Here is a 25,001-nt window from a genome sequence, read left to right on the forward strand (position 1 = left end):
AAACCTCATATTAAATGTTTTGAGGGCTGACAGTAACCTTTGCCATGGAAATAACTTTTAACCATGAAATACCAGTTCACGTCAGGCAAACTAATCAATACATAGTAGATTTAAGCTATGGAAGTGACATTTATGTCATCAGATAATTCGTGATATCGTAACAGTCACACTTGATGAGGAATGAAACTTTGCAACAGATTGACAAATTGGCCTACATCGACATTGATCGACGTAAATTTTTACGTCGATGTAGGGCAATTTGTCAATCAGCTGCAATGAAAGCATCTCGACGGAAGAATTTCATGAATTTCAATAATTACGCAGTACCCGCTGCATGCTATAAGGATTAGAACCAACACTTGCTGTCGGGCGCAAGCTTGGTGGTCTAGTGGAGCTGACGCCCGTCCGCAGATCAGACGGTCGTAGGTTCGTATCCTGCTCGAGTATGTACGCCCATGATTTATTTTTATCATGGCTATTACTAAAACACTGGTCAATTCAGTGCTTATGTCCGTCGATGTAGGGCAATTTGTCAATCAGTTGCAATGAAAGCATCTCGACGGAAGAATTTCATGAATTTGAAGAATTAAACTTTTATGAAACAATGGAAAAATATTAACAACCTGACCTGGTTGATGAACTAAATATTGTGGCAGATTATGTACAAAGTAAGATATAACATAAATACAAATCGAGTAAGAGACTGTAATTTTAAGAATTCAGTCCCACCCCTTTTAAAAGTTGATACGGCGCCGCTATATTCTTTCTGTTGCCATAGCTACTGAGGAACCAATGCCTTGGGCTGCCGACTGTAGCTTTGAAACCGGCGACTCCATATGTGGCTACACGAACGATGCCAGGAACTCCATGGACTGGATACTGCACAGCGGCAGTACGAACTCGGAGAACACGGGGCCGACGAATGACCACACCCACGGGTCTACGGAAGGTTGTATATAATTACAGTGAATTATGTACATTGAACGAACATGAACACCGTAGCACGCTCACCGTCTTCAGTTTTGTGCTATTAACTGAACCGTGCCAGAGCATTTAGAGCGATCCCAATCTTGCTTAGTGCGTCGGAAGCGTGCTTCTTAGGTACCCCCACGCCTTACTCATGCGAACAATGTTTAAAAACGCTTACTAGATTAGAAAAGAGGCCAGATTATAGCATGCACATTCTCTTGATCTAAAAATGATGATGTTCCCCGTTTTTTTTTTTTTATTGTTCACACGAAAATATTCCCCACCCATCACGTGCCCATGGAAGAACAATTCAAATAATTCGCTATCGCATGAACATAATGATTCCTGACTGGCATTTTATGTTATGACAATTATTGTATTAAATTATTATGCATAGGTCATTACGTATACTTGGAGGCTTCCCAGCCGGCCCGTCCAAACGAGTACGGCATTCTGCGATCACCGACCATCAACAGTGGGGGCCTAGATTTCTGTCTCCGCTTCTATTACCATGCCTACGGGGTCGACATCGGTGTACTCAGCGTGGACATCGAATCGACCGATGGCAACAGCTTTAGCGGGCAAATTTTCAGCTTGGTCGGTAACCAGGGCAACAACTGGATCCCCGTCAATGTCAACGTTGCCGCATCCCAGACAGGATTACTTGATTTTCAGGTTGGTGGAGACGTACGAAGCAGATGGCTAATGGTTTTACGAAAATGGAGCCGTTTAAACAGTTTTAGCTTAGTCCGTTGTAGATAGTGCTCCTTTTGAACCAGAGAATCGACACAACACCTCTGTTGCCTGTTTTAGCTGTTTAGCAGCGTTTAGAATGCGCCTTTCTAGTCAACCGATTCTGTATTGAGGTTCCATAACTTTCTTTTTGAATATTAGGGGGACTTGCTTTAAAAAGCCCATTACGAGGACTTTGTTTTTCACTTCTCTTATATATAATATTCAGCCCCAGTTTGAATTGCTCTGTGTTGAAAAAATTGAAAAAAACTGGTCTAAACATTAGATGGACAATGTATGTGGTATTGTAAAAGACCTCGCAGTGTGCGTTTTTGAAGCGTGTAAGGTCCATCTAAGGTAGGCTTTGTGTGTGTGTATATATATAATCAGACTTGAGACGGACGTTGCTCTCGATCTTGTTCTTCCAGTCATCAGGCCTTCATCAGGATCTACCAACAGAACAATAATGTTACCTGACTGGCATAATGTGCCATGATTATGTAATGCTTTATATATATATATGTATATATATATATATATATATATATGTACGAATAATGTATGAGTTGTGAGTGCATTAGGCACGAATATCGCACGAGGCGCCAGATAAACCACTGGTCTATTCAACAAGGCGCTACGCGCCTTGTTGAATAGACCAGTGGCGAATCTCGCGCCGAGTGCGATATTACGTGCCCCAATGCACGAACAAAATCATAAATTATTCGTTTTATACAACACCTTGTCCATAATCGCAGTACTAAATCAGTGAACGGCAACTCGGGAAGGTCCAAAAATAAATGTATCAATTAGGCCGAAAATTCTAAACCAAACACTCGCAATAATTCGACCACAGTCACAGGAATCGCAAACTCTGCAGGGTCTAACGTTAGGACCTACCCATTCTAACCGTTACGGCGTTTACTGATCACACTATCGTTAGATCGAGAACGCTAATGTTAGGTCTAAGCCGATCTGAGATGTCGGTAGATCGTTGTAGGCGTAGGTCTAGACAATGATTTTGTATAAAACCACAGAAAAAAAAAAATCAAATTACGGCTTCTCAACTTGATTTTGAGATCACTGTGGTCCACGTAGCAGATACGAGTCAAAAGTAAAAACACAGCCGTAGGCCCTACAAAGGCCCGTGTACCGAGTATGCAATACATATCACTCAGCACATGCAACTAGCTGCAGCTGCGCGCACACGTTGCATGTACTCAATCGCTGCGCCTTTCCTGTGAATGAACCAGTGCAGCGCTGCAGCCAGCACGTACAGTACATGTACTCTGCTTGTGAAGTCGAGCGGCCGTGCAATAGTAGCCCCCCGCGACGAAGCCGTGCATTAGTACCTGCGAGCCGTGCAATAGGGGGCCTAATGCACGGCTGTCACTCTCAACGAGTTTGATAGGTATTTTGTAATGTATGTCATGTGACATGTTCTTGGCCACTCACAATTCGACATCATTCTAAGGTGTTGTATGAATATACATAATTCATGTATATGTATGTATATATATATATATTATATATATATATATATATATATATATATATACAGTGTATGGATGTTCCATTTCATATCTTATTTGAATAAGACATAGTCATCACTTTACTGACGCGGTCATGTGTCAGATTGATCAAGTGTTTCCATTGTTTGTCGCATTTATTATTGACAACCTTTTGCATCGCAAACAGAAAGGCATTACCTTTTAAAAGAATTGTCGTTAAGTTAGGCAGAAAAAGAACCGAAAATAATCTTTCAATGTCATAACGACGACATGTCAAATCGATGTAGATTCTCTTCGAGGGAAAGAAGACCCAGGCTGGTTCCTATGGCGACATCGCAATTGACGACATCAAATTCATCCGCCAGCCGTGCGACGGTTACCCGGCCGAATCGCAGTGTTCCTTCGAGCAGGGGCCAGAATCGTGCGGCTTCACCAACCCGCAAAACGGAGGAGGCGCTTGGCAGTGGTACGACGACCTTGCCGTGGAGTCGCCGCCGCTACCTAAGGCAGGTGGGTGATCTGTCTGAAGAGTGGGGGAAATTCTCCTTGCTTCGATGCAGAATTAGGGTCAAGTGAAAGTTTATTCTTACGAATAATTTCACCAACAACGACGATACCAAGCATACCAAGGTTGAACTTGATGAAGGGCAACGTAACATTACTTAACATAATAACATTACAGTGGAATGTGATGTATTGTATCGTATTGCTTGGTTTTGTATTGTATTGTATTACATTGTATTGTATTGTATTGTATTGTATTGTATTGTATCGTATTGTAATGAAATGGTTACCTTGTATTGTAAATACACCAGCATGTCGTTGATCCTAATATCCAGTCATATGATTTAATCTAGCCACTTCGTCGTTCATGTACGCTGATGCGGGAACCGTCGGGCGGGGCAATTCCGCCATTCTGTACTCCCAACTCCATTCCCTCAGCGGTCTCGACCACTGCGTAGTCACCGATTTCGTCCTCTACGGCGACACGGCACAGAAGATCACAGTGGAGATCATTGAACAGTCGACGTCGAAGCGATTCGCCCTCGGTTCCTTCTCTGGCGACCATGGGCAAACATGGTTCCGGGGTAACTGGTCTCTGCCCGAAAATGAACTTGTCGACTCATTTCAGGTATATTGGATTGAATTTATTGCTCATGTTTCACGAAAAAGCCCATTCCAACACTGGAGAAAGACGACATAAAATTATAGATTTACGATTTGAAACAAAGAAATGCATAGCTACAAAAGTAAATACAATAATACATGAGCAAGTAGAGAACATAAAACTATTTTTGAATAAATGACGGAACAAAATAATGCTTGGGTCCATTCCAAATAAGATTGTGAAACATAATTGAACCACCTGAAATGAAAGCAGTGCTTGTATAATAGGTACTATTCAGGGTTTTTTTCAGGAAAAAGAAAGAAAATTAAAAGTTTTATGTTCTTATTAGCATAATATGACTATGTCCATTAGTTTATGCTTTTATTGCAAATTGCCCAAAGATTCACCATCTATCATTTACCCATTGGGTTGTGGTAGCTTTTTGATAAGTTAAAGGAGTATTGTTAATAGTTGGTAGTCAAAGCTTGGGGTGCACGTGAAGGAGGATGTCAGCTTTTTTCCCCAACTAACTAAGTGTATATCTAACCAGCTACCTAACTGACTCAGCTTGTCAGTTCTGCATTGTTATTATTTCATCCTTTCATCTTTCAGATCGTTTACACCGCTACCTTTGGAACAAGTATTGGCGGTGTTATTGCTGTCGATAATGTGGCAATCTCAACACAGCTCGAGTTGTGCACGCAGTGTAATGACATTTCCCTTTTTAAAAAGAATTTTCAAAGAATAGTGATTGAATTGGGAAAGGGGAAGGGGACACAAGAATTTTATCGAATGTCCAACCATTCGTATATTTGAGAGTCTCAAAGTTGTTCCTGTGTAATGGCTATTTATTTGAAGTATTAGCATGGTTTCAAGTGAAAATGATGACAGTAATAATAATAAATGACATAAGATCGTGCTACTGAAACAAAAAACGGGGCAGTTTTCCTAAATATGAAATCAATGTGACCTTTTCCATTTTCCATTAACTCAAATGTGTATTTGATGCAGGTAAAGTTTTGTATAACTTATCGTACTTTGATTCCATCCTGTCTTATTTCAGTAGTTATATCCTTTTCCATTTCTACTTCCATATCATTTGTTTTGCCCATATTTTATGTGGAATCACACGAAATCATGCACATCAAGACCTGGGTGCATGCAAGCATAAGCAGTGACTTTAGGACTAGGTAACCAAAGAGAGATATTTCGGATCTTGATGGCATTACTGAAGTTGTGAAATATGCATTCATATGACGTGGCAAAGAGAACATTTTCTAATGTTCTGTGCAAAAGGGGATAGCAGATTATCTTCATGATTATCATCAAGATTGTTATCAACCATGATTTTTTGAGAAATTTTCAGAAAGCACGACGGTTAATCACGAACCATGCTGACCATATAATTTTCTTGGAGAAGCTGAAATATCTCAGCTCAAGTCCGCGTGGCATTAAAGACAACAGCTGCTGCCCTTTGATATGTAATACACTGACCTTGCAGTTGAGACCTTATGCAGTATATTTCGCCTGCAGCTCTGTTGTAAATCCGTTCTTTCGGTATGGCTAACTCAATTCTTATTCATCACTTACTTCCAAGTTCTCGCGCATTCCATCTCTACGATCTGTGACATACATGACATATGGAATAGTATAAGATGATGTGCATCAGGCCATGTATATACGTATAAACATACTAAACCACTGTTTTTGTTTGCTTTCTGTCTGATAGACGTTCACCCACCGACCAGGACGCCTACAAGGAGGCCGACGACGACGAAGCCGCAGTCAAACCCGACCACACTCAACACGATGTCAACCGCAGCATCGTCCGACACAATTACAACAGTCAATGGCCACCCCACGAACAGCCCTATGACAGGTGGGCGTGACAACACACTGCTCATCGTCGGTATAATTCTGATCGTGCTCGCGATCGTCGTCGTTGCCGTCATCACAAGTGTCTGGTTTGCCGCCCGCCCTTCTCGCACTGGAAAGTTACCCTTCGGCATTAGCTATAACAAGGAAAAGAACCTAGACGGGATTCCTTTTTCTGAAAGAGGGGAGGGGCACGGAAATTTTTCCACGGATAACCCGTATACAGTAACGAATAACAGCTCGGGAGTAAGCACTACCGCTTAGACATCTGCTTCCATGGTAGTGCAATACTTTGAAGAGTTGGGATATTCTCATCCATTGCATTTTGTACGTGGCAGCTCGTCCATTTGAAACTACTCCCTTTACCTATATTCTATTGTCTTGACTATTTGATATCCACGATAAGTCGCTCTGAGAGTTTGCAAGCACTTTGTTTTAAACGCCTGAAATTATTATGAAAATTTTGTGTTCAAAACAGCAAAACAAAGCCCCTCCCTGGTCATAGTAGCGTTGGTGATGTTAATCTATGGCAAACGAGTTGTTCTTTTTTTTGGTCTTGTATCAATAATGTTCTTCCCTGGAAATCCCGCACCAATGATTCATAAAGTTACCTTGTAAAAATACTGAGATTCTTAACGACGTTAAAGACACTTTTCCATCAACATATTATACATATATTTCATGGTACTTTGCTTACTTCGTGCGTGTAATACAGTATTCCACATGAGGAAAATGTGTATAATTTCCTGGTTATAAGATTCATATCATCCAGAAACGTGCTATTAGAAAGTTCATCATGAGCCTTTTCTCTGTCACGCAGTCAAATTAATCTTTTCAAATAAAGTATTCAGAACAAGTTACTAATTTATATATATATATATATATATATATATGCATAAATCATTCACAGATGATCTCCCCGGAGTATTATTAACTATGTTTAAATGAAACGACAATAACTTATGCTTATCAAACCCAACATATCTTTTCTTTTCAGTTTCCATTTACCATAACATCTTTACCCAAAAAACAAAAAGTCGAGTATTCTCTAATGGACTCAAAGTCATGAATGACCTTCCCTGATAGGTCACGGTTAGCACTTCCCTTTCACTTTTTTTTTTAAGGAACAGAATAAAATCTTTTCAGTCAAAAAGTGTTCAATTTACCAATCCTGCCCCTTTCATGTGAACATGCTTCATGTTGATAACAACATCCCATGTAGCAGCAACACCATTTACAGTAAGGTAGGTTAAGATTCAGTTTGACAGGTTTATGTCCTTTATCAACCTTCAGATATATAGGTATTGGTGTTCTGGAGTAAAGCATACATGACACGTTTTGACAGTTTATTCAAATTTTCCTTGTTGTTTATTAGTAATAATATGAATGTTTCAAAAATTCTTTTAGTATATGTTTCAAGGATTCTGGTTTTTTTCGGTATGATTGAAGGACGCACTTCACAATAGAAACGAACTAGTGTTTACAGCCATTGCTTTAAGTTGATTCCCCTCTATTTCATGGTTTCGGTCGTATCGGACTTGGTTGTGTTATTCTTCTAAAGATAGGCCTTGTGTTATTTTCCCCCTATGCGTCAATGCTTGTATTTCGTATTTTCTATTCTTTCGACAGTATTTTGATGATTTAAACATTTTGTTTTTTAATATTCCCAGAAGTGATAGGCATTGTAGTTTGTTGCGAAATGTGGAAAAAAAATTATTCAAATTCACTATATCTGGTTGCTGACCTTTTAGAATCCTCAATGTAATCCTCATGTTTTTGTTTTTGTTTTGTGATCAAACATCCGTGAGTCGAATAACCTTTTGGATCATTAACCTCATGATCATTTCAAGGTGAGTCATCGAGTATCATGCACATTATAGCGGCAGTTTGCTGTCATTGATAGGGCGTATGTTCTTTCTCATAGCATTCACATGGGTTTAAAGTGGTACTGCGTGTACGTAAAATTTTGCTATAATTTACTAACACCCTGTAGAGACCGATTTTAGGTAAATACAAGAATTTTTCACATGCACATTGGATGTATTTGTTAGTTGTTATCAATTGGGGAAATAAAAGCCGAAGAAATTATCGCACACGTCTTACTAAAAGTTGCTATTTCTTATCTATCAATATCAAATCTATAGTAGTAGGCCAATAATTCAAATTGTAGATAAACAGGCATCTCACTTTGGCGATGAGGAAATGTTTCATTATTTTTTTCCCCGAGTCTGTTCTGTATTTGTGATTGTTCATGTGGATTGTCATGCAAGAAGTTCTAAGAACTAGTTCAAAGTAGATCATTACTAAGGAAGTGGAGACAATTATTACAAAGAACTAGTTATTCTTTTGATTTTGCTTGGATGTATGTATGTTTGTCTAAAACGGAAACACCGAATACATAATACCACGTGTTGATTACCGTTACTACTCAGTATAAAAGCAAGTCATAGACTTTAAACTTCATTGATATGTCTGTCAGACAAACTAACTGAAATGGTCACGTGACGTCGACGGCATGTGAGAAATAATGGATTGCAGACTTAATACACATGGTTTAGAGTCATTAACGTCTATACTAAAATTTAAAAAAAAAACGTTAAAAGAGTCGGGTTTTTATAGGAAGCGCAAGGGAAGTAAAAAAAAAATTTCTTGGCCGTCTCCATAATACCCTGTGATCGATTCTTGGATGCCTGTGGTCCCTGCAAACAAACCGCAAAATGCAAGTTTTCATATCTTTAATCTTCAAATGAGATATATCATAACACAAGCTTTGGAATTGAAATTATAGGAACAACACACGTCGTTAAACTCACACAAAGCAGTGGGTACACACACAAACACACACACACACACACACACACACACACACACATATATATATATATATATATATATATATATATTACCAAAATGCAGTGGCCTAAACATCTTCTAAAATATATCAACTTTTAAATAAAATCATATTAACAACAATAACATTCTGTTAATTTACCTGATGGGGAGTGTATGATTTGATGTGATGTCCCGCGTCACAGCAATGAGCTCACATTCTGTCAACAAAATATTATAATATATAACACTAAATTAAAATAGATATTATTTTACATATACAATCAAACATAATCATATAAAAATCACGAAATCATATTCTAAAATCCATCATACACCAACATAAATATAATTCATATAAACAAATCGACTCATTTCTCATAAAGAATCACGCTCAACATTCCTCTTATAATCGTACAACAGTTGAGGATGTACAAATAAGATCTCACTATGCATATACAACAGTTGCAATTTATCTTAACTGAAAATATGTGTATGTTTACCTATATTTGGCTATATGTCCTGTGTGGTCAAGACGTGTTCTGCGTGGTCGGAGTGTTCTGCTACGAATCTGAAGTCATTAGAATTATACACTAGGTATAAACACACACACACACACAAAACTAAAGCATAGTTAAAAAGGTTTGTTCATACATCAGTGTATGGGAAACTGGTATGTTCGTGCGCCTTAAACAAGATTAACAACAATAACATTCTGTTAATTTACCTGATGGGGAGTGTATGATTTGATGTGATGTCCCGCGTCACAGCAATGAGCTCACATTCTGTCAACAAAATATTATAATGTGTAACACTAAATTAAAATAAATATTATTTTACATATACAATCAAATATAATCATATAAAAATCACGAAATCATATTCTGAAATCCATCATACACCAATATAAATATCATTCATATAAACAAATCGACTCATTTCTCATAAAAAATCACGCTCAATATTCCTCTTATAATCGTACAACAGTTGAGGATGTACAAATAAGATCTCACTATGCATATACAACAGTTGCAATTTATCTTAACTGAAAATAGTTGTATGTTTACCTATATTTGGCTATATGTCCTGTGTGGTCAAGACGTGTTCTGCGTGGTCGGAGTGTTCTGCTACGAATCTGAAGTCATTAGAATTATACACTAGGTATAAACACACACAAAAATATAAAAAAAACTAAAGCATAGTTAAAAAGGTTTGTTCATACATCAGTGTATGGGAAACTGGTATGTTCGTGAGCCTTAAACAAGATAGTGTATCAATAAAAATGGCCTAAAGATTGAAATTCTTGATCTCATTGAATAAAGCCTGACCTTCTCTCATCAACTTGCTAAGGTTATCACAGACTGGAAAGTTTTATGAATAAAGCGGTGATATGCTTTGCTTAACCATTTGAAATAAATTACCAATAAATAAAGTGTTATCAGCATGCCTATCCACATCTATTTCTATTTAAAAAAAAAAGATTATTCTTAGATGTACGTCATAACACATGTTTTCATCGAGAAAAAAAAATGTGCTCCAAGATAGTTATTGAAAAGTTGGTTTCAACAGTTTCTTGTTTTATGGAGGAGACCATGTGGGTATTGTAAGAGCAATATCGGTTCAATACAATGAATTTGAAGTATTGTGCATTCCACGTGATCAATGTTGTTATCTTGGTGTTGGTTTCTATTTGTCTTTTTAACTTTGTTTAAGCGTGAAAAGGAATTACTTATGATTCATTTCATGTGTCAACGGACAAAGAAACGGTCTCAGTTCGATTTCGTAGAAACTTCGTCAAGAGGTCAATTTTGATCTATTTCTATAACGAAGAATCCAAAACTATTAAAATATCTGTGACGGAGTAATGGACCAGGAATAGTTATTTAATCAAGAGGGTTTAATTTCCACATTTTCCTGGGAATACGCCAGAGACTTTGAATCTTATTGCTTACACGGAGACAACTTCGGCTCTGTTTGATATCGCAGAATCTCCCTAAATGCCTTTGAGCAAATAACGTACGAAGATCAACAAGATCTATGAACTGTAATTGCATTTCAAGCTCGAAATAATTGCACCCAATAAGAAATAATGACTACAATCGGTCGTTCTCAAGTCTTACTTGTTTCTTTTTCCATCAGAAAACAGTTTGCTCTAGTACCTACTTAAAGAAGAAATCCACTCCATAAATGAATAAACTTCAAAAGAAAGAGAGAAATATTCCCTACAGAACAATACAAAAATGACAAAGATCGTATAAGAAATAAGAAACTTATATCATTTCGAAAATTCACATTTTTTCCACATTTCTTGACCAGTTGTTATGAACATTCAAATCAGCAAGTTGACGATTTCTTATTCATTTCGTAAACAAACAATTTCTTATTCATTTTGTATACAGAAATGACAAAAATCTCATATTTAGCTGTATAACTTTCCTTATAACCACCCCATCCCGCCCCCCAAAAGAACAGATGCTAACTCTAATATATCTTGGTGAGGGAACTTGCCTTTAAAAGTACATTTTTTTTTTGGAATTTCATATATTTCATCCATGCCTGTGAGGTTATGACATCGTCAACACACTTACTGTAAAAGTGGAAATTTTCGCGGTGTTGAAATTTTCGCGCATTTCGCGCATCCAAACACTAGCGCGAAAATAAAAGCAAGCGAATATTTTTGCTCGCCATATGTTCCAGTGGTTGATGTCTTGATTCCGCGGAATTAAAAATACGCGAAACTCTTCTTACCCCGCCGACCGCGAAAAATTAGTCGCGCGAAAATATCCACTTTTACAGGATACTTGAATACTCATAAAAACTGGTCAAGATTTTTTTTTAACCCAAAAAAGGGAAAATTCAAAACGACATAATCGTCCTTATTTCTTATCCGACTTTTTGCCATTTTTGTATCGTTCTGTAGAATATATTTTTCTCCTTCCTTTTAAAGTTTATTGACTTTTGGGTTGAATTTCCTCTTAAATAGTGTTTTTATTCTAGTGCTTCACGTTGCTTCACGTTTATCATGGCTTAGAGAATGGTAATTTGACAAGCGATGAAGAAACATGAGGCTGGAACATTAACCTCATCGCGCTTGAATACTTAGTCTATTAACCAACCGTATAGAGAGAAACTATAATAAATCCACGATACGAGAGAAGCGCTGCAGAGACACTGTGTGTTTAAGGCAAATGTATAGGAACTAAAGACTTAGCCCTGCCGATATTTTGATGATTTATAACGTATGTTTGAAGCTTATCTGGGAAATAATGAGATGAAATAATGATAGACCAGAATGTATCCCTGATTTTTCCCTTCATAGTTGCTTGCAGATTTTTATGATTTCATTTACTGTTGAACAGTGCAGGTCATATTTACAGGAAATACTAATAATTGGTCAGTAAACCTTGCTACTGGAAAGTTTGTTGATACGACGGGTTCAACGTCTTGTATTATCTATAATCTTGTATTCTAAAATATCCTCCTTTTTGCCTTGCGAAATTCACGAAGATACGCTGAAAAATTTGCCCCTTTGCCCTCACTACTGGTCTTGGTTGTGTGTGTAAATTTTGACAGTGTAGTAAATTTATGGAATTATATAAAAGCTCTACTTTTTAATAAGGGGCGTTTCCTTTGCTACTGGGCTGGAAGCCAAACACAATAAAAAGAAAATAATATCCACTGAGGTGCAGGAATGGCTAGCAAGACCAGATTTCAGTTTTTGCGCTGGGTTACTTTTTTGCCTCTCAAGTGCATCGCATGTTTCTGAAGACATGCAAACAAAAATGGCGTGTTTCGCTGGTGCGTTAATGCTGGCATTATGCATGACACTCGGTGAGTTTACACCTTCTTGTCTTATTACGGCTTTATATAACTTTTTGAATGCAATCTATCTCATAAGCGCAAATCAGCATAATGACAAACACTTTATCCATGACGCTTCTTAGGATAGAAACACACTGTACGGAGCCTTTATAGTCGTCATCGAATTTTAAAGTTTGCTTGTATGTTTGAAATGTAATTTTGTATTTTACTTTTATAAACAAAGTTAAGTAATGTATAACTTACTTACATTATAATGCTTACTTCTGTAGTACTTTCCAAATGGGAAAAATCCAACCAAGGGATCAAGACTTCTGTATTTGATTCCATTTTAATTACTAACTTCCGTATGATACCCTAGGATTGAAAATTGTATACGAATGAAAGAATCCGTCATTTATTACGACATAGTTGTCAAAATAGTGAGTACTCCCGGATTTGAATTGACGGAGTTTTTATTTATTCACTTATTTATTCTTTGGTGTTCATGGCTAAAAAAAAAAAAAACAACAGCTGCAAGTGAGAACAAACTTTTCTGTTCGTCGATTAGGTAACATTACAATACTATTGTCTTATTTGCAAAGGGTAGCCTTTTCAACATTAGCATTGTTTCTTTTGTTTTTGAATGCCGTGACATCATCATTGTCTGGATTCCATCCATTTTCGCTCTTGGGACATTGTGGGTAAAACATCTTGTCCAGGAACGAAAGCACTAGGCAGCACTCAAACTTTGAGACATCCGTTTCAAGTTCCAAGGGTCTTATCCACTATACTACAGTGCTGCATCACAATAATTGTGATGTGTCGAAGAAAATAATATCTTTGCAATTGGGAAGTACCCTTCTGTCTATGAAGACTCATGTCGAAAACTAAAACTAACGCAGTAAATGAAATCAATTTTAAACAGTACATAAATGCAGTAAATAACATCAATTTTAAAGGTATCCTCTTTCTGTAGAATCATATATCGCAGAGGTTATACACAATATATGAGAAATGAAACCGCACTGGCATAGAATGCGCATGTGCTAAATACTCTTCGATCGTCAATCAACCATGTCAATCGTTAGCTTGTACTCGTATGTGGCTACCCTCCCAATTATACATTTGATCTGCAGAGGTTGGGAATTTTTATCTTGATACATTTTGTTGTGGGTGTGTGTGTATGTGTGTGTGTGTGTGTGTGGTTTTTAATCAAGACATCAAATACATGTGTGATTATACATAGAATGCAAGTAAGGAGGTTTAGGAGACGGAGTTCCAACCAGCTGTGATTATTCAAACACTTGTCAGTTTTCTGTTGATGCACATAATATACTAGTTCCACAGCTGCGTCTCAGCTTTTGTTGACCGGGGTTCGATGCAGCCGTCTTTCTGAGCAATATGAAAATTTATTTTGAACGCTGCCATAATGTCAACTGCATTTTGTTTGTTTATCTATGGAATGAACAATGGAATCTCACTAAAGCAAATAAAGCATATCAAACAAGAGCAAATTCCCTCAAAAAAAAATTTCTAACAGTGTAGATCTGAGCTGTATGTCGTGAAAATATTTAACACTTTACCGTTACTGAAAAGCCTATTTTATCATCTTTCCGATAACTTCCGACAAATAAAACTGATATGGTGTAATCTTGAAGTGTAATTCATTATGTTAAATCAGTGTAAAATCATGTAAAGTCGAGAAATTCTGATTTCATTTTATAAATTTTGCGCAATCTTTATTCGCTCATCCCCGTCTCTGGACCTGTAGGCCTATTATTTTACCGCTCATATTTCATAAGAAGGGACGGCGAAGAGTAATTACCACGATAAAAACATAATTATCTTCCTTAAAGAGTGACTAGTGAGATGATGCAATGAAAAATACATCAATTTTCTTCCTATCTGTAGGTACCTATGTTGGCTCCAGTTTAGCACATATTTCAAATATTTTTGTGTGATCGCATTAAACATGCATGGGATCAAAAAGGGAGACTGTTAAATATCCTTGATGCAACATACCTCAGGCGCGGCAGCCATCCATGCTGGATATCATCCCTCATTGATTCTGTTGTACAAGAATCTCTCGGTTTACATGACGTGCCAGCTCCGGGAGTGTTACGGCAATTTACTGTTTTCGTTTTTGCTCTTATTGAGACATGAAGGACTTGCATGGTTTAAAATGTAACTAAGATTCCCGTGAACCTTTCCTGCCGCCATGTTGGAAATCAGCCCGCCCTTCACACGCTGGCTACGCGTGTGACTTTGAAAGCGACGACTGCGGCTACTTGCAGGACTCCACGGACGACTTCAACTGGATCAGACAGAATGGGACCACTCTCACAGATGACACCGGACCAGATGTCGACCACACGACCGGCACTTCACTCGGTAAGAGAGCGGGAAAATATCGACACCAGAGTCGTTTTAGGGTAGGCCTACCGAATTGTGTTAATGCTTCAGAGTTGAGACTTGGTGCGAGCTTGGCTAACAACAATTTTTCCTTGTCACTCGTTCCAACACTTCTGTCGTCTCTGGGTTTTTTTATCTTTGTTTTTTCGTCTTACCTTGTTTGCTCACACGCCTTAAAACAACGCTATACTTGCGTTGAAAACGAATTCAAAACCCTCGGATGTATATTGTAATAGTTTCTGATAGAACTTAGCTAAGATGCGCTAAGATGCCGAAGCCATTATGTTATATTATTTTGTCGATTCAAGAAATCCATTTTAGCTTTTCTTAGAGACTAATTTGTTTTCCCTTAAGACCTCAATTTTGTAAGAGCAGTATTGCCACGCAAACCGCTGAACTATGGACCCGCCAAATAGTCAGTGTTACATCGCTCAACGTATGTACCCCCTTCTTTCAAGAAAAATGAATAGACAAATCGTTTACCCGTATCAAAAAAATGAGGTCTTATCATAGCATGAATTTCCGTCATTTGAAAGTATTTGTTCATTCTATTCTAAATCAAGTCGTAAAAGTTGGTGTTAACTCGAGTTTTACGAGTGTAATAGATTTGAAAATACCATTGTATAATCACCTTTGATCTACATTTGGAAAGCCGTTAGCGAGATGGTTAATGGCTTTGTTGTTTTTCATCATTACCTGATAGAGGACTCAGTTGCAAGTTATCTGTATTAGTTATCAAACACTTTGTCTTTCGGATTCTTTTTTCTTAAACAAGCACGATTATGTATGAACCCAGGGTGGTATTATGCAAAATCTACTGTGGTACTATTCCCTTTCCACCACCATTTCGGGTTTCACATTTCTGTGGATCTGTTTCAGATATTAAGATGTATGTGCGTGTTGGCAGATATGTGACTGAATGGGTTGTCAGAAAAAGACTTTACAGATGAGTAAAGTACAAGATTTATATGAAACTCTGAATTCTCAGTTTTCTTAAAACAACATTATGTACCAAATTTGCATGCACCTTTTGCTTTAATATGTAAACTTTTAGGATTATATTTTGTCCATATGTATAAAAGGTTGTCTGTGCTTCTGTTGGTTTAAGGCCATAAATGGCAAACAAAACTTAAGACTTTATGAACTGCATCGTATGCAGAAAAATAATCCATTTTTCCTTTTGACCGCTGCAGGATTCTACATGTACGCCGAAGCTTCTGTTCCCCAGCTGGATGGTCACAAGGCGCGAATGATTAGCCCAGCTGAGTCCGCCTCCAAGGAGCAGTGTGTTCAGTTCTACTACTTCATGTTGGGCGAACACATGGGATCTATACGGTAAAAGCGGAAATGAAATTCAATTCCAAATTCCAATAAATTTTATTCTTACTCTTACCAGACTATACATATCATTCACAGAGGTCAGTGGACTATATCCATGTTCATTCTCTTTGTTTGATTTTTTTAAAGCCACTTCCGTAGTTGAGCTTCGCTTACGATGTCGATTTACAATCTCGTATTGTTATTGTTGTTTTTTTTAGGGGGGGGGGTTGCTATAAAGATTATGGTGACATCTAAAGTAAAGAATTTGTCCATTGCAATGAAGTTAAGTATCAAAGTTCAGATATTATTGCTTCCCACGTATAGTGTCACTTTATTTTCAATTTATAACATAATAATAAGAAAACAGGGAAGAAAAGAAAAGGAATCTGGTATCTAATAAAAAACACAGTTTTCTGAACATTTTATAATGCAGTTATGTAATCATTAATGTGAGAGGAACAAATACATTTTCAGTTAGATTTAAATGAGAGCTGACGTGATTGAACAGATAATTGATTCAACAGTTTTGGCCCTGTAACTGAGAAAGCACGATCCCCTCCATCCATTTTTTTTTCTTTTTCTGGGTGTTTGAAGGACTGTAGACTTCGTACCGAGATGAATTTGGGAAAAGAGTCTCGCAGGAAAAGAGAGTGAACTGAATGATGGACTATTATTATAGAATTGGAAAAATATGTGTTCTTATTTATTTATTTATTTATTTATTTATTTATTTATTTATTCATTTATCATTAATTTTTATTCATTTATTTATTTATTCATTCATTCATTTATTCATTTCTTTATCTATTTATTTATTTTTACAACCTGCATCCAATGTAAACAACGGAGAATGGTGATATGGAATAAAACATTTTAGTTAAAGTTCACAACTGGGCGACAGAATTTTGCAATCGTTGAAGTTTTGTGACGTTTTCTTTGGAAGATTTCAAAGCAGGGAATTCGAAAAATCCAAGCGAGAAGAAATCAAATCACGAAAGAGCATCTCAGTTGCGAATTGACAGTTCCTGAACTTCGAATATCAACTGAACCACAACTGCTTCTTTACCATGTGATTGTCTAGTTTCAGTATTCTTCTCTCGCAACAGTATTTCACAATGTGAATGAATACTACAGCCCTCATTATGACCACCAGATATTCACTTGATATGATTAAATCAAGGCCAAGTTTAAGTATAAAAAAACAAAAGTAATCATTACGCTCTGGACAGAATAAAGAGTTGGTGGAGGGGCTATGTTAAATCTTAACAATGGCTTCTTCAAACTGACTGCTGTGTCTATATAATTATTTCGAATTTCGTCATGAAAAGAGAATAATGATTTGGTGGCGATAACGAAAAAGCATAGTAAGATCAATGTCTTCCCGTCACCAGTGCTGACAGCATCATTAATGTTCTGTTTGTGTGTCCGTTTTGTTCGTCAACTAAAGAGTGTATGCCAGGGCAAACACGTCGTCAACGCTTGGTAGCCCTTTGTGGGAGAGATCGGGAGAACAGGGCAAACAGTGGTACCGAGGAGTCGCAACGGTTCCGAAGATGAACTCGGATCAATTTGCCGAGGTAAAGAATATTATGATGGAGACATAATTTGAGTGTTAAAGTGAGTGATTTTGGCGGTGAAAAGTAACGTTGTAACTGGCAACCTATTGACATTCGTTGGTTTTATTTGTTTTTCTGTACATACAGATCGTCTTCGAGGCGGAGATCGGATCGGGGGTACGTTCTGACATGGCCATCGATGACATTGAGATCATCAACGCCAACGGCGATTGTCCCCACGGTAAGTTGTTGAACGGAAGTTGTTGAACGATCGTTAACGGCCCATTAACGATCGCCCCGTCACTGTACAGGCATGCTGTAAACCTGGAAACATTAAACTGCACATTGCTTGAATATGAGACCATTCTAAAGCAAATAATTTTCACACAACAATAGATATGATTATAATGTACTGTTAAATGAATCCCACAATGATTGGAACAATCATCCCCCAGCATTCCCACTGATTCCCAATGATCAGTTACTAGCTACCCCCTAGGATATTCTTCTTCTTCTTATCATTATCATTATCATCATTATTAACATTATTATTATTATCATTTATTATTATCGTTATCATCATTGTTATCACCGTTATCATGTCACAATGCCAAGTCTAACACAACTTTCCGTTTCAGACTCCTTCCAGTGCGACTTCGAAAGCGGCTGGTGCGGCATAACGCAGGATACCCAGGACGACTTTAACTTCGTCCGGCAGAAGGGCTCGACAAGCTCGCTGGACACAGGCCCCACCACTGATCACACCACCGGAACAGGTGGACGTCATTTCAGAATCATTTGAGATTCCTGTAATCTCAAACTGCGTCATGATAATCTTATTTGTAGGTGTAACTGTAGGCCTACGTATAATGCTAAGGTAACATCATCATTAATTTTTTAGTATGCAACTAAGTACAGGTTGTAAGTGCAAAAAAAAAAATCCTCTACACAAATTTCTATATAACATGGTATGAAGATTATTCAATTACACACTATTTACTTTAAATACATTTTCTCATAAGTTGTCGGGGCTGGTAAAACGAGAAAATACCAGTAAACCTATATTTGGTTAGATATTTTATTCTACAGTCCTGTACAAATAAGATCGGTTAACACTTACCAGCTCACTTACAATGTCGATGACATACTGTACAAACACCATGAGATGGGATAGATTCTAAAGATATTGAATCTTTGCAGGCTATTACGTTTACATCGAAGCGACTGGACTGATTGCCGATATAAAAGCGCGCATCATCACTCCGCTCTTTCGCGGTGTCCAAGACAACGACAAGGACAACTTTTGCGTGGTCTTCTTCTATCACATGTACGGAGAGGCGACAGGCGAATTAAGTGTCTTCTTGCGCAACGAGAGCTCAACGCAACTGGGCGATCCCATTTGGTGGATCAGCGGAAACAGAGGGGATATCTGGAGGGGTGCGGAAGCAGAGATTAAGACACCAAAGGATTTTAATGTGAATACCAATCTATTTATTCTTGCCATAATCAACATGTACATTCATGTAGATTGATGAATACGTGTATACGTTCCTCAATTCGAATATGTTTTGATACTGGTTATAGATAAGTTTTTCCTCTCCCTTCACTTCTAACACCCCCGCCCCCCCCCCCCCCCCCCCCCCCCATCCAAAACATTGTGCACAACAAATCCTCTGGTCTGGACGCTTAGAGACAAAAGTCTCAGCAATACAATCGAAGAAAATTGTGCTCACCATGGTAATGAGTTCATTTGCCTCAAGTACATGTCTAGTATTTAAAGTCTGTGTTTACGCAGCCTTTGTGTGATTTTTATGCTATACCGCCACGAAGTGTCGCCGGACGCATTTTGTTTCCCTCCGTTTCGTCCGTCCGTAATCAATTGTGTGAACAGCTTGAAAGACTGTTTGGGTATCCTTAGGAAACTTGGCATAATATGTATGTACGAGTTGGCAAAGTTGCGCCTATCATAGGCCCTCCTGCTCAAGGTCAAAGTTTAGAAGTCAAGGTCGTTTGCAAAGTCATTTTCTCGAAACTCGTAGTATATAAGTGTTTCACAAGATTTTTTTTTCCTAGGAATAATTTTGAGCCGTGTGGTCAAAGGTCAAATGTCATAAGTCAAATGCAAATGCTGAAATGTCACTTTTTTCTCCATATTTGGAAGTAGCTCAAGTTATTCTCATGTAATTTAAAAATCTTACATATGCATATTGGGCCTAGCAGTGATTTTCTATGGAATTTGGGGTCATGGGGTCAAAGGTCAAGAGCAAATTCTCAGCATTTCATTGTTTCCTCCATACCAATGACCTTTGACCCATTACCCAAAAGTCCCAAGAGAAACACTGTCAGGCACAATATGCATATATGTAAGCCTTCAATACATGAGGATACTTTGAGCCAATTCCAAATGTAAAGAAAAATGTGAAATTTTAGCGTGTGCACCTGACCTTGACCTATGAGTTAAAGTTCAAGGTAAAATTCTCAACATTTCCCAGTTTCCTCCATGTCTATGCAATGCCTAAAGGTATTTTCTTAAAACTTAGTGTATCAGATAATGATTTTCTGTGAAAGTTTTGGGTCATGGGTTAGAAGGTCAAAGACCAATTGTGACCCTGCCTCACGTAAAATCAAGGGGATCGACTCTTTGTTCGTTTTGTGATGCACGGTCACAATAGTGATAGAATTTTACATTTTGTTCCCCATATCTCGGAAATGGCTCAAAGGTATCAGCATGAAGCCTAGTAGATAGTAGAGACACAGTAGACAGTGGAAATTACTCAATGCATCAACTTTAATAAAACTATGTATAATATAAACTGTCCATGCATTACTGCACAATGCTTCTGTAAAGAAAGATTTTGCCTTAAGGTCAACGGTCATGGGAAATTTTCAAATTTTCGAATTTGTCCCATATCTCGAAAATATCTTGAAAAGTGTTTTCATGAAAACTTATGTTACCAATTAGTAATTATTAAAAAAATGTGGTCCATGAGGTCAAAGGTAAAGGGCCAAAGGTCAAGTAAAAATGCTCACATACCCGGCCTCCTCTCTTGACCAATTTAGCCATCCGTCCAAATGAAACCTGATTCAATGAAAGTAAACGCTCAACGCATTTGTGACAAACAAATAATTCAGTTTATTGCTAATTATGTTAAGCTGTGGTCTCACGTTGTCAAGACATGCACTAGAGAATCACGCATAATGGCGGATGCATACCAGTTGCCATAGCGACAGTTCTAGTTATGCAATTGTGTGGGGTTTTTTTTAACCGTACAGCTGTATTTCGAGGCGATGAGGGGACAGAGTTATACCAGTGACATCGCGTTGGATGACATCGTGATCACCAGCTACGGCTGTCCCGGACATCGTAAGCAATGAACGTCCCAATTTTCAGTAATTCTAATTTGTTGACAAGGTGTTCCAGTTTGGAAAATTCAACTGATTTCACTCTTGTTCTTTTCCCTCTGATGAACAGTCATGAAATGACACATTGACATATCCATTGAAATATTGTAATCAGTAATTTTCCAACTCCAGTTTTTAGACTAATATACATCTATATTCATGAATGTCTTGTGTTACTTATTGTACTTTGGGAAAAGGGATGTTTAGGTCCAGGTCCATGTTCCTTCATATCCTCGATAAAAGATGGTTTCTGGCTCTTAAACATATTCTTTAAGGTCGTTACGGTGATAACGCAGAATGCCACCCCTAGTCAACGTGTGCACATTGCAAAGAGAAAAATGTCCCATATCAAATTTGTGTCGATTTCCAATTGATACAATCCAGATCTTATGTTGTTATTGTTTTATTTTTGTCAACCCTTTTACAAGATATCGTGGATGACGTCGCGAGTGTATCCTGCGACTTCGAGCAGGCAACTCTCTGTCACTATGAGCAGGATAAAACGGATAATTTTGACTGGTCTTGGAGGAATCGGGGAACCAGGGATACTTTCACCGGTCCATCCGTCGACCATACGAGGGGAGACGAGTTGGGTATAAAGACAAAAATCGCCAACCAAAATCACAATCATCATGTAAAAATCCACATAGACGACGTCGAAAGATGAACATATAATATGAATCACTTCGACGTTGCTGACAATAACTGATGTATGATAACATAGAGATTGACGCAAAGTACTTGACCGAAATCAATTCAGAGCAGTCCATTTTGTTTTCATACAAACATTAACAATGATATCATCGAGTAATGAATAGAATATACACCAAATCATATATCTGAAAAAAGGAAACTTGACCATCATCACTAAACATTACATAAAATGACATCCGTTACCCAAAGTTTTGTCTATCACATTAAGCTATTTTGTTAACACAAGCCTGTAATCATGAAGGTAAAGACATCTGTTGAATATTCATGGAAAGATGTCAGAGCAGAAAACTCAAACACACACCCATTCATATTACCCCTTCCACACCCACACACGCACGCACTTGCAGACACTTGCACTTGATTCAGGTGCCAAGAGGTTTGCACGAAAGAATGCTTGGGAAATCTTACTTATCAAACAATATTTCAGTCAATTTATTTTTCTTTCAGAGATTGCACAATGTAGATAGATAGAATAAGTAACAGAAGAGCCCTATACAAATTCAAGCCTGATGTGCAAAGCAAAAGTTTTTTTTTTCGAAACTGTTCAATGTGACTGTAAAACAATCTATCACTGAAATTGTTCTAAATGGTTACGATTCAAGATTGTGATTTACAAGTGTAACAGTGACTAAATATGAATCACTGACAATAATGGCACAACATTTATCTTGATGAATTTTTTTTTTAAACAATAATTTCAAAGCAATCGTTGAGACGGAATAGTTTGCTTGCATAATAGAAAAGACTATGAATATATGCATACTATTATTTGATTTATTCATTCATATCTTTACACACATCCATATACCATTCGTAATCATAAAAATATATTTGATGTTGGTCGATTTGTGTGTGTGCTTGTGTGTGGTTGCGAGCGCATGGAAACTTTTGGAATCATCAATACTTTTTCCAAGCAAGTCCATGATGTAGCAGAGTCTGCTAACCTACTGCTCTCATTTTATTATCTTCTTTTGCGTCTGTTACTAGGGTTCTTTGTCTTCATTAGCAGTACGTTTGCCCTAAACTCGGCCGACAAGGCTCGTCTGATTTCTCCAGTGGTAAACTCAAACGCGAAATCATCGTGCGTTGTATTTTGGTATCACATGTTTGGTGACGATGTCGAGACACTGAATGTCTACATCATGCCCGATGGTGGGACACCGCCGGGGAACAACCGGGTCTGGACGAAGTCGTCGAACCAGGGGAACTACTGGCATTACACCAACTTTAATATTCCGGCAAACAGTGGCAACGTTAAGGTACGTAAATCATTGCTAAAGGGTTAGGAATAGATACACATGGTCGACTACATCAATGTCAGTTTTACAAGGGCACGTCTACTCTATAATTATAGTTTCTTTCGTGTTCACAAAAATATTGGCGATATCGTATAATTAATTGATCAATATTCGACTCTTTGACTGCGTTCACAAGTAGCAGCCTGCTATCGACCTAAAACGTTGAGTTGTGCGTAGAAGTTGGTATGGTAGCAGAAGTAGTAGGAGTAATTGTTATTGTAATAAAAGCAGTTGCAAAGTAGCCGAGTTGCTGCCTGTTGTACGTATATATATTATGTAAAAGATATTTTGAAGACGCCAGAATTAATCTTTCCATTGATGCTCTCTTCCAGAGGGGCCCACATTTTAAAGCTCTGTCTTGTCTTTTTAATGGGTCCTTCCATTATTTGCACTTTACGGAAGATTATACCTGTAATTTACTTCGATCACTTCTGTTTCTTTTTTTACTACATTGTATAATTACTATAACTCAAATTCAATTAAAATTTTATTCCATTTTTCGAAAAGAACATAAACATTTCACTTAAGAAGTTCCTCAAATATTGTATAGTCTTTTCAGTATACAATGTCCTTATTCGTATTTCATTTTTGACCTTATTCTCTGTTATCAAAGGAAGTAAAATAAATGTTTTTCCAAAATGATATAAACTCTGAAATTAAAATTGAAAAAAAAGTAAACGCTTTGTTTGTGGGATGTATAATCTCCGAAAGTCCCAATGCATCGAGAGTGTATTGTATATGGACAGCAATGGGTTCTTGTGCCAGACTGATCTACAGTTGCTCCAAATTAAACATATTGGCAAAGGTCTAGTATGTAGGGTCTATGTACCTGTACGTGTTCCAGCAAGTACGTGCAAATTTATAATGAATAGGCTAGGCTACCCTTCGAAATTGACTATATTTTTCTGCAGTGAATTTCAGCGCTAGGAAGTGCAATAAAATTTTTGATTGTCAATACCGTCTTTTATATCTTTGCTATCATCATGATTACAGTAATTGTTACTATCGTCATAACTTTTGTTTCTGTTAATGTTACCATTACTTTCACCATTCAGTATAGTTCTCCTATAAGGTAGGCCTATATGTATGAATGCATGCATCATAAGTATCTATGCAGATATTCGTTTCATCACTTCGATCTTTACTATTGCTTTGCCAATTTTGTTTGTATAAAGTAAAAAGGCACCGTTTAGATACCAACTTCATATTTATCATATATGTATCAATAGCTATATATCATCTATATATTTGTAAATTCGTTCATAAATTTCGTTGGAAATGTATGTGTATATATATATATATATATATTAATATACTTACTTTGTTTCTATCTATGTATCTATCCAGCTTATCACTGAAATTACTCGTGAATGGATGAAGCTGTTTGCTTTGATAACGACATGTTTATGAAGGAAAGAGCTTTACTCGTCCGTCTACAATGACATAGCGGGGGCGCTGTGGCATAGTGGATAAGACT

At 37.5% G+C, this 25,001-nt stretch overlaps 1 protein-coding gene across 1 annotated transcript in view; it reads left to right on the top strand.

Annotated features, from left to right (window-relative positions):
• Nucleotides 1–25,001, top strand: part of LOC139741904 (MAM and LDL-receptor class A domain-containing protein 1-like) — a 52,197-nt gene that overhangs the window by 16,295 nt on the left and 10,901 nt on the right. The window contains exons 15-29 of the mRNA XM_071652476.1: nt 779–949; nt 1,367–1,644; nt 3,497–3,719; nt 4,067–4,341; nt 4,930–5,023; nt 6,047–6,226; nt 15,055–15,213; nt 16,428–16,569; nt 18,002–18,131; nt 18,258–18,351; nt 18,749–18,886; nt 19,311–19,585; nt 21,384–21,474; nt 21,941–22,105; nt 23,214–23,485. Coding sequence (XP_071508577.1) covers nt 779–949; nt 1,367–1,644; nt 3,497–3,719; nt 4,067–4,341; nt 4,930–5,023; nt 6,047–6,226; nt 15,055–15,213; nt 16,428–16,569; nt 18,002–18,131; nt 18,258–18,351; nt 18,749–18,886; nt 19,311–19,585; nt 21,384–21,474; nt 21,941–22,105; nt 23,214–23,485 — 2,687 coding nt within the window. The remainder of the gene's footprint in view (nt 1–778; nt 950–1,366; nt 1,645–3,496; nt 3,720–4,066; nt 4,342–4,929; nt 5,024–6,046; nt 6,227–15,054; nt 15,214–16,427; nt 16,570–18,001; nt 18,132–18,257; nt 18,352–18,748; nt 18,887–19,310; nt 19,586–21,383; nt 21,475–21,940; nt 22,106–23,213; nt 23,486–25,001) is intronic.

This window comes from Diadema antillarum, unplaced genomic scaffold, assembly GCF_040938485.1.
Source record: "Diadema antillarum isolate AM-2024a unplaced genomic scaffold, OU_Dant_1.0 seq00000962_RagTag, whole genome shotgun sequence".
Taxonomy (NCBI): Eukaryota; Metazoa; Echinodermata; class Echinoidea; order Diadematoida; family Diadematidae; genus Diadema; species Diadema antillarum.